The 10492-nt window shown below is 38.5% G+C and overlaps 1 protein-coding gene across 3 annotated transcripts; it reads left to right on the forward strand.

The window, feature by feature from the left end:
- Positions 1–648: 648 nt before the first annotated feature.
- On the forward strand, positions 649–7802 carry uhmk1 (U2AF homology motif (UHM) kinase 1). Of its 3 annotated transcripts, none has more exons than XM_046849279.1 (9): positions 649–784; positions 868–1262; positions 3195–3487; positions 5269–5460; positions 5810–5904; positions 5995–6071; positions 6561–6659; positions 7256–7344; positions 7438–7802. In XM_046849279.1, exons 2-9 carry the CDS (start codon positions 986–988, stop codon positions 7582–7584), a joined length of 1269 nt encoding a protein of 422 aa, XP_046705235.1. In that variant the 5' UTR covers positions 649–784; positions 868–985; the 3' UTR covers positions 7585–7802. The 3 variants fall into 3 exon arrangements, with proteins under 3 accessions (XP_046705235.1, XP_046705245.1, XP_046705225.1); XM_046849289.1 differs by having other exon boundaries at positions 649–777; XM_046849269.1 differs by having other exon boundaries at positions 649–1262.
- The last annotated feature ends 2690 nt before the right edge of the window (positions 7803–10492 follow it).

The following is a 10492-nucleotide window of genomic DNA, read 5'->3' on the forward strand; positions in this document are numbered from 1 at the left end:
CACACACACACACACACACACACACACACACACACACACAAAAGCATTGTTTGTATGTATGCATTGATTATTTAATTAGGGAATATCACAGGTGCATCTCAACAAATTCGAATGTCATTGAAAAGTTTATTTATTTTATTAATTCAACTCAAATTGTGAAACTTGTGTTTTAAATAAATTCAACGCACACAGACTGAAGTAGTTTTAAGTCTCTGGTGATGATTTTGGCTCAGATTGAACAAAAACCCACCAATTTACTATCTCAACAAATTATAATACTTCATAAGACCAATAAAAAAATGTTTAGTGAATTTCTGGTCTTCTGGAAAGTATGTTCAGATTTGTATGGTCGGGTCAAGCAGACAAAAACATGAAGATGATGAACAGGACATGTGGCTTTGTATGGGTACATGACCTACAGATGTTTTTAGGGTGTACTCACTTTTGTTGTCCAGCTATTAAGACAACAAAAAACATTCATAAAAAAATTACACAGTTATATATAATTAATATTATTTATATCGGGGTTTGGGTTCAGAAATGTAACATTTTATGAAACATTGGTGTTAATCTGAATTATTTTGGTCAGTCAGTCACTTAGTGAAACCTTGGAGTGTTTGTGCAGCGTGACACGGAAGTACTCTGATTCGCCTCCTGACCTAATTTCCGGTAAAATGGCCGCCAAAACAATGGCAAGCCTGCTTACAATCTCGGAACCAAATTCAAGTCAGGGGTCACAAGTCAAATCACATGAAGGCTGACGGGTGTTTTTGTGAAGTATGGCGTGAGTAATGAGCCTCGGTTCCGGGTGGTATTTATTTATTTATCAAGTGCGACACTGCTAATTAAAGTTTACAAACTCTACAGGTAGCTTGACCACAACCGATGCTAACTGAACCTGAAGCTTAAGAAACCACAGTAGCCTGCTGGTGTATTCTGGACAGCACTAAATGCCCCCTGGGTGCAGCTCAGGAAGCGGGAGAACATGTCCAGTCCAAACGCGAACACACCGGGACTGCCAGCAGGGAGCGGAAACAAAGTGGATCAGGTCATGCAGCCGGTTCTGTTCGAAGTCTTCGGGGAGATGTGGAAGGTGCAGGCTCGGTTAGGACAGGGAGGATCTGCTTCAGTGTACCGGGTCAGCTCTACCAGATCCAGCTGTGCTGCCGTGAAAGAGTTTCTGCTGGACGCCCAGGGTGGAGATTACGGCTTTCTTAAAGAAAGATCCGTCCTGGAGGACATCCAGGGCCACAAAAATATCGGTAAGGCTGCTTCAGTGTGGCTACAGCATCTGTAGATTGTTCACAGGATCAAAACAGGAGATACAGGAAGCGTCAATAAGCGTGTCAGATCTCTGTGTGTGTATCATTTCATTGGCCAAGACACGTGGTGCATGTCTGGAAGATGAAATCAACTTTAACTGATCACTTCTGGGGAAAGTGTTATTGCAGAATACTAATGCAGTGGAGGAAATTTCCAGGTCAAAGAAACCCCAAGAGCGTCATCTCTTACTATGAACGCCTCACTCTCATTTCATGTGCGTGACATTAACGCAAACAACAATATTAGATAAGATAAGATTGAACTTCCCGAAATACATTTAGCCAGACACTGCTTTATATTAGTACGGAAGTCCTAAGCGGCCAGGCGTTATCTTTTTTTTCTTTCTTTCTTTTTTCATGATAACGAGTTGTTTTGACATCTCGACTTGTCATAAGGCACGTATGTCTTGTCATAACAAATGCTGTTTTTTCATGATCTCGACATCAACATTGTTTCTTCGTTTCTTCATTGTTTCTTCGCAAAATTATGTTCCAGTTCACAGACATTCGACAAAATGCAAGCGACAAAGAAATGGTACACTGTTTAATAGTGCAATCGGGAGAAAATCTGAAAACAACACTTTAAGGTGCATTAACAAGCTAAAAACTGGTTCCAAAGTCTCTTAGGGTAAGTGGTAGTCAAGTCGAGAAGCTTTTATTGTCATTTCAACCATATATAGCTGATGCAGTACATAGTAAAATGAAACAACGTTCCTCCAGAACCCAGGTGCTACATCATAAAACAACAGTCACAGAAAAAACACAGGGTCAAGTACTAGTAGAAAAATCCTCGCCACATAAAGTGCATGTGTGCAACTGGTGCAAACAGTGCAAAAAGACAACACAGGACAGTGCAGGACAACACACAAAATAGCTCTGCCAGTAAACCTGTCGTAACAAAATAAAATAAGGTGCACAGTAGTAGAAAAATGTAAACAATATCGTGCAATTAGACAAATAGCAGCAACAAAGATAAAGTGAACAGTGGCAAAAATATGTGGACAAAATATTGTGCGAAAGAACAAATAGCAGTAATCCTGATGTGCAAAAACGGCATGTAAACATTTTTCAAGACTCAAGACTCTTTTCTGTTCTGGCACCGAGGTGGTGAAATGAACTTCTCCTAGATGTACGAACAGCTGAGTCACTGCCGGAGACCTACGTCTTCATGACGGTCTTAAACTAGAACTTATTTTTCCCTGTTTGTTTAATGTTTTTTCTGTATAAAATGTCTGGCATAAATTCTCCCAACAGAGTTTTAGGCTGATTCTATCCTAAATCTGCAACCCAGTGAACCAGGGTTGATTTATTCATTGATAGAGTCGCTGTGGATGTTTGCTACGTGCCGTAAATGTAAATGGAACTTAAGTGACTGTCCATAATGTGCACCAGAATATTGTAAAGTGAATACAAAGAGATGAAATTATGAAAATTGTAGAGTGACACTGAAGGCATCAAAACTATGAATTAACACGTGGAATTATATACATAACAAAAAAGTGTGAAACAACTGAAAATATGTCATATTGTAGGTTCTTCAAAGTAGCCACCTTTTGCTTAGATTACTGCTTTGCACACTCTTGGCATTCTCTTGATGCCTACTTTGAAGAACCTACAATATGACATATTTTCAGTTCACTTTTTTGTTATGTATATAATTCCACATGTGTTAATTCATAGTTTTGATGCCTTCAGTGTGACTCTACAATTTTCATAGTCATGAAAATAAAGAAAACTCTTTGAATGAGCAGGTGTGTCCAAACATTTGGTCTGTACTGTATATATAATATATATAAACTTTTGGTCTGTACTGTGTATATATAATATACCTAGACACACATTCCTGTTCATATTCCTTGCCTTTCCCTTCAGTGACGCTGTACGGTGTGTTCACCAATCACAACCCGCTCGGCATAGCGACCCGCTGCTTGCTGCTGGAGCTTCTGGATGTGAGCGTGTCGGAGCTGCTGGTGAGGGGCAGCAGTCAGGGCCAATCCATGTGGCTGATCCAGCACTGTGCTCGCGATGTCCTGGAGGCGCTGTGTTTCCTGCACAGAGAGGGCTACGTCCACGCCGACCTCAAGCCTCGCAACATTCTCTGGAGTCCTGACGACGAATGCTTCAAGCTCATCGACTTTGGGCTTAGCTTTAAAGAGGGGCATCAGGTGAGGAGGTGGATGTGGACCTGAGCTTTCCTTCAAGCACTGTTTGTTGTGTTTTCAGGACTTAATGTTTTGTTTTTGTCGTTTGTATTCGGAAGAAATGATTGCAAATGATGATCATAAATCCTGATTTCAGAATCGCTGATGCTAAGCTTTAATTTAAATAAGTGTTAAAATGTTAGTAAACAAATCCTTTATTAGGCATATAGTAATACTACACTATACAACCTTCACGTTGGTCCCCTGGAGTGAGATATTGGCTTTTGAGTCTGTTCTCTCTTTAGGAAATCTTATTTCCTTTCCAGGAAATGGAAGTCAAAATATTCTGCTTATTTACTTGCATTGGTTGAATGTGTCTGTAGTCTTCGTTTTGGCATGTACAGCACGGTGGTTACTGATCGGAAAGGTCAAGCCCCAGTTTAGCCAAGCTGCCACTTTAACCCTCTGTGCTCCAGGGGGCATTGTATCATGACTGACCTTATGTTCTGACCTCAGCTTCCTGCTGTAAAATACACGAGACATCTAGAAAGCCCCTTTGATACCAATTCAAAACTAAATGTACCATAAGGACCTGTACAAGGAATAGAAGAAAGGGGATAATTGGAGGATGGGGGCAGGGCAACACCAAGTGGCTTGTTCGGGTTATGTTTTATTTTCATTCACAAACTGAACAAGAGAAGAACAGCATTTACTTTTATGGCATTTGCCTTCATCCAGAGTGACTTAGAGTTAAGAAATAGGGGATCTGAGCAGTTGGAGGTTAAGGGCCTTGCTCAAGGGCCCAGCAGTGGCAGCTTTTTGTTGCTCAACACTTTCCGATCCAGAGTTCAATGCACTTCGTCCTCCTAATGCCTCGAAACATGATCATCTTGAACAGTGATTTTGGTTTGGCAAACTTTACATCTACTTATGTAGAAAAAATCTCTACCTTCCCTGTTTTTCATACCATATCATCATGTCTGCTGTGTGTTAATTCATCATGACCACACCTGGAACCTCAGATAGAGTATCAAAGCACCAAATCAAACCTCAGTCTGATTATATTTTACAATAGAGTTGGTTTACGCTTTTATATGATTTATTCTGTTTCCCAGATTACAAAGAATTGCTATCAGCTTTTGCAAGTTTCAATGTATTTAAATGTCTTTTTTATGACTTTAATTGTAAAAATGTAATTTAATATGTGTTATGCATAATCACTACAGGGATTTACGTTTACATTTATGGCATTTGGCAGACGCCCTTACGTTCATCTCATTCTTACAACTGAGCAGCTTTAGGGCTTAGGGCCTAGCTCAGTGGCCCAGCTTGGTGTGGCTGGGATTTAAACTCACGACCCTTAGATCCAAAGTCTAAATTCCTTAACCACTAAGGCTACCAGCTCCTATTATTTATTCTAGCGTGAGTAATTTAATTGGAAGTAAGCACTAGGGACCACTGCTTGGTGTCTAGTGCTTACTTGCAATGCAATTAAAACTGTAACAATTTACGTAGAAATTTCAATTAAATTTCAGTGGAGATGTTGAACGTTTGCTGTTCGACATAAATCGGTCAACAAGACAATTAGGCGACACACACATAATTTAATGTTTGTGATACTAAACGCCGAAATGGTGTGTATAGAGGAAGCACAGGAAAAAGACCAGAATGATCCGGAATTAAATTTTTCATTTTTGCTTTATGTGTGAGGTAAATCTAAAAATACATCACCATCGCTTTAATTGTTTGAAAGAAACGTGCCTTTTTTTTTTACTATAGAAGCATTAATTTGTCATTTATTTCAGGATGTGAAATACATCCAGACAGATGGGTACCGTGCCCCCGAGGCTGAGCTGCAGAACTCTCTGGCTCAGGCAGGACTGGAGGGAGATTCGGGCTGTACCACCGCTGTGGATCTGTGGAGCCTGGGTGTCATTCTTCTCGAAATGTTCTCAGGAATCAAACTAAAAGAAACTGTTAAGTCTCAGGAATGGAAGGTGAGTCAGGGCCAGGATGATGTACATCTAAAGTTACAGCCAGGATCATTTGCTGAACTGAAGGGTTTTTTTTATGTCAGAAATGTGATTTTGCTTTGTTTGTTGGTATTTTTCTGGTGGTGGAATCTTTCAGGACTTCCTTATTTTCCTCTATAAGATACAACTTAAGTGTTTATTACAGGTGGATTTATTATTTAGGAATTATTATTGATTACTGGTGTATAATTTATTTCAATATAGTACTCGATTTTATTTATTTTTTATTAAATGCATAAATCCATAAATCACTAAATGAATAAAAGATTGAGTAGCTCCTATTTTCACACAAGGACGCCCTGTTTTTCCGCAGGACAACAGCGCTGCAATAGTGGATCATATCTTTTCAAGTAATTCTGTGGTGTACCCTGCTATCCCCGTCTACCATCTGAGAGATCTAATCAAAAGGTAGGCCGTGCCCCAAAAGACTCCAAATCAATAAGCCGCCTATAGCGTGTAAATATGACCTCTGTATCTTTTCTCCTTTTCTTTCATCAGCATGCTCCACCACAACCCAAACCGCCGAAGCACTGCCGAGACCGCACTGATCAACCCCTTTTTCAGTATTCCTTTTGGTATGGAAGTTTCGTGTCAGCTTCACAGTGCTTTATTGACAGGTCTGGTAATGAAGGTTGCCAGATAGACTTCTCTGACTCCCATTTAAGCCGTCACCTCAGACCTTTTATCAGTCAGGAACTGATTTTCTGGCATTAGCCTATTGCTGCAAAAAGAGTATGCTATAGCAACAAAATAGACATCTATAGGATAATTCATTACCATGCTGCTGTGGACAAATTATATTGTCAGTAAAGCATTTTTCAAGATTGCTGTTATAGGAAAAGAATCAGTGACCGGTAATGTAAAGAGGCGTTTAGATATTTTTTTTAAAATACCCACATGCTTCAAAGTATTTCACTCCTTTATCCACAGCATTCACTTAAAAAAGACACATCGTACTTTATTTATTTATATTTACATTTGATGCCATGCAGGATGCATTAGAATTGTTTAGCGTGTAACTGCGAAGACTTGTGTAAGAAATAAGAAAACCTCCTTGTTTTCAGCTCCTCACATCGACGACTTGGTTCTGCTGCCGACGCCCGTCCTCAGACTGCTCAACGTAATAGATGACAGTCATTTGCACAATGATGATGAATACGAAGGTGAGTGTTCCTCTCAGATCTTCTGCCAAACTGTTGTGGGAGATGTACAGAGTATCAAATGACATTTTAGAAAACAACATTTCAACAACAGAAAGAAAAAAAAAAAAAAAAAGCAAACTTTTACCACAAAGCTGAAGCATTGCAATGCCCCTGTGCACAAAGTGAGCTCCATGAAGATATGTGTTTGGAGAGTAAGATCTTGAGTGTCCTGCTATAGAGCTCTGATCTCATCCCTATTGAACACCTTTGGGATGAATTGGAACGCTGACGGCACCTCCAGGTCTCCTCACCTACATCAGGACCTGCCTTTCGTAACACCCTTGTGGCTGATGAACACAAATATCCATAATCACACTACAAAATCTAGTGGAACACCTTCCTAGAAGAGTGGAGGGAATTAGAAGAGCTAAATGAGACTAAATGTGGAATGCGATGCCCAAAAAGCACATACCAAACTTATGACCAGGTGTCTGCAAATTTGCAAATAAAGTGCAGCTCATTTTTTTTTTTACGAATATGATTACAAAATTTTACCTGAATGTAAAAATAAAATTGTATTTGATCCATATTTAACATCCATGTTTTGTCCTCCATAGATATTATAGAGGATATGAGAGAAGAATGTCAGAAATACGGGTCAGTCTTATCGCTGTTGATTCCGAAAGAAAATCCCGGGAAAGGACAGGTAAAAGAGCGTGAGGTCGTCTGTAAATAAACACTGGTTTTATTGGTGTTTGCGATAAAGCACAGAGATAAGGGTTTCCTTTCCTGCTTACAGGTCTTCGTCGAGTATGCAAACGCTGGAGACTCCAAAGAAGCCCAGAGGCTGCTGACAGGCCGCACTTTTGATGGCAAATTTGTGGTGGCCACTTTCTACCCGCTGAGTGCCTATAAGAGAGGCTATCTGTATCAGACGGTGCAGTAAGGGGCTTCATACAAACATGTCTGTTCACTATAAAGAGAAAGCTCAGTTGTCACAAATATCTCGGATAATCTTTACTATATAGAACTATACATACGCAGATAGTGTGGATGCATATTAATACGCAAGCGTGTACTCTTCCATGGCTTGCTAGCATTAATGCAATAAGGAACTGTAATGCTTTAGAGAAAGATGATCAAATATATTTGTGCGATATCTTATAGAGACTCCAACACTGCTTATAGACTATAGATGTATGATATATACGTCTAAAAATGTTTTGGCGCTGTTACTGAAAACCACTTCCTCCTTTAAACACCTTTCATGTGTCTTGGATCTGGATTGTGTCCCGATAAGATTTTTTTAGTAACCATGTCTTTAAATAGAAAGACTGAAATCTGATGATGGAAATCCGCTCATGCCGTTCAAACGGCACTGATTTTTCGAGCTGTTCATTTCTGCACACGTCGCGGTCAACACCAATCTGCATTTATGCGATTCATTTTTATTCAGGATATGATCCCAATTAGGGTTACAAAAAGTCCAGGAATTTTCAAGACTCAAGACTTTGCATGGGAATTAATGGGAATAAAACAGAAAGCTACAAAATTCCAGGTTGACCAATAACAGGCATCTTTTAAAAAAATGTTGAAAACATCCAGATTTTATGCAATTTCTGTCGAATTTCTACCCTGTACATTCACACTTACTGCAGGGCCACTGAGACCACGCCCCCTACATGTACAACATGCAACAAAATTATACAAACAATTAAATTAAAATCAATGGCATTTAAAACTAAATGCCAAACTAAATATTTGTTTGTAAACGATAACATCAATATAAATTTCCCCAATATTTATAATTAATTCTGACAAATTCACAAATATCTGGTAAGTTTCCCACTTGGTATATTTCCAAAATTCCCCAGATGAAGTTCCCATGAAAAGTTTCTGGAAATTTATCCGGAGTTTTCCGCCCCTTTGCAACCCTAATCCCAATACACTTGAAACTCTTTATTTATATATATTTTTTGGTGGTTGTCTGAAATCTATAAGTCTGATGAGACTGCAAATATTTATGGTTTCTTGGCAAAAAGAAAAAAAAAAAATACTAATGCTTGCACACTGTAGAAGTTGAAACATTTCAGCCTACTTTAAAAGAAATGAAACACTTCGCCAGACAGCACAAACGCCACGGAGTCGATGAAGTCGTCTCTATTCACTAGGATTTCGAAGAAGTACGATGTGCTGAAGAACTTTTTGAAAGCGTCATATCCATTTTTACGCTTTTGGTGTAGAACTGGCACGCTAGTCCAGATATCCGTTTGAGGACTGGGAAATCTCTTATGGTTTGATTTGTGAAAGAAAACACCAGAAGTGATCTGGGGGGTCAAACAAAAACATGGAATCAGGATGTCTAAATTTCAGGAAAACTGTTGTTTTTTTCCCACTAAAAGTATGCAATTTTTTTTATAGGATCCAGTTGAACAAATGCATTGGTCAAAATGGTCCTAATAATCTCTAAAACCTCCCTAGTTACATGCAGTTGAGATACGGATATAAACTAACTAATATATGCACTCTGAAATCATTTACCGACTCATAAACAAAAATGTGCCTTCAAATGCAATTTTCCCTTTTTTGATTTCAGAACATATTTTCAGTTCAGCTGCTCCGTACAGTTCCCTCACCTTCACGTTTGTCCGTTCGCTAAGAATATGACACTGAACCTGCGAAAGCTTCTGAGCTTCAAGGATTTTATTCTGCTCTCTGTGTAGCAGCTCTTCACTGTGGTGCTTTGATATTGGTCTACACATGTTGTGTATGCTGTATTCACAGTGTTGCTCCACTACAGTAGCATGGTGTGTGGTTTCTCTGTTTTTTTATTAACATCGTAAGCCAGGATTCTTTGGGTGGATACACGCTCTGAATACAGGTTTTTCCTCATTTTTCATTTCGCTGTCATTTTTAATCTGCTTTTATTCATTCGAGTTGTTTTTTAGTGTGTATATATATATATATATATATATATATATATATATATATATATATATATATATATATATATATATATATATATTATACTTGTACTCATTATGGTACTTAAGCGCATTAACGAAAGTCACAATCAGGGATTTTTAGTATGGCATATGGGTAGGTCTGGCACTGAAATTGTCTAGGTTTTTTTTAATCTATTATATTAAATATAAGGAAGATCCTAGTATCATGTCCTGGAAAATAAAATGGTCTTTAGCTCGTTTTGTAATAAACATCGACCATTTCATAGGAAAAACTAAATTACATGGCAAATAGCTGATTGTGAGTTTTTATTTTTCCTCTCTATAGTAGCTATAAAGGTTTGCATTGTTTTATTGAAGCTGTTATAAGCTCTTCTCAGCATGCATATGCAATTTAACTTTGACCCCCCATGTGTTTGCATTCGCTTACCGAGCGAGATAAAGTAGTTTAGTCTTCCAGGCAATTGTTTGAAGAGATTGTAATTAAGGAAGTGTATAAAAAAAATACCCCAAAATGATTTTTTTAAAAGACGACTAAAGGTTGCACAGTACTACTGATTGACGTGTGTTTTGAACAGGAATGCAGAACAGACAGGTAGTAACACATGCGTCTTTCTGGTCTTTCGTTTTTATTTTTGAGGAGTTTTACTCATGAGTTATTCTCGGAGCTAACACATTTACTCTGAGGTGGCTGTAGTGGTGGATAATAATACTGTTTGTAGTGCTAGTTAGCTAGTTTGGTGCATTATATACTCGTTTGTCTTTGTATATATTAATAATTTAACATTACACTGTCACTCATTTGTGACTTGAATACAAATCAACTTAAAGTTGAGGTGGAACACAACTGAACAGAAGAAGAGACTTTGTCAGATATACATTACAGCACAG

The sequence above is a fragment of the Silurus meridionalis genome, chromosome 1, assembly GCF_014805685.1.
Source record: "Silurus meridionalis isolate SWU-2019-XX chromosome 1, ASM1480568v1, whole genome shotgun sequence".
Classification (NCBI taxonomy): domain Eukaryota; kingdom Metazoa; phylum Chordata; class Actinopteri; order Siluriformes; family Siluridae; genus Silurus; species Silurus meridionalis.

Excerpts from the sequence above, each read along its gene's own strand:
- uhmk1 (XM_046849269.1), top strand. The coding sequence starts at position 986 with ATGTCCAGTCCAAACGCGAACACACCGGGACTGCCAGCAGGGAGCGGA. Across the intron at positions 5,905-5,994 it reads CTGAGAGATCTAATCAAAAG|CATGCTCCACCACAACCCAA; the intron begins GTAGGCCGTGCC and ends TTCTTTCATCAG. Across the intron at positions 6,072-6,560 it reads CTTTTTCAGTATTCCTTTTG|CTCCTCACATCGACGACTTG; the intron begins GTATGGAAGTTT and ends CCTTGTTTTCAG.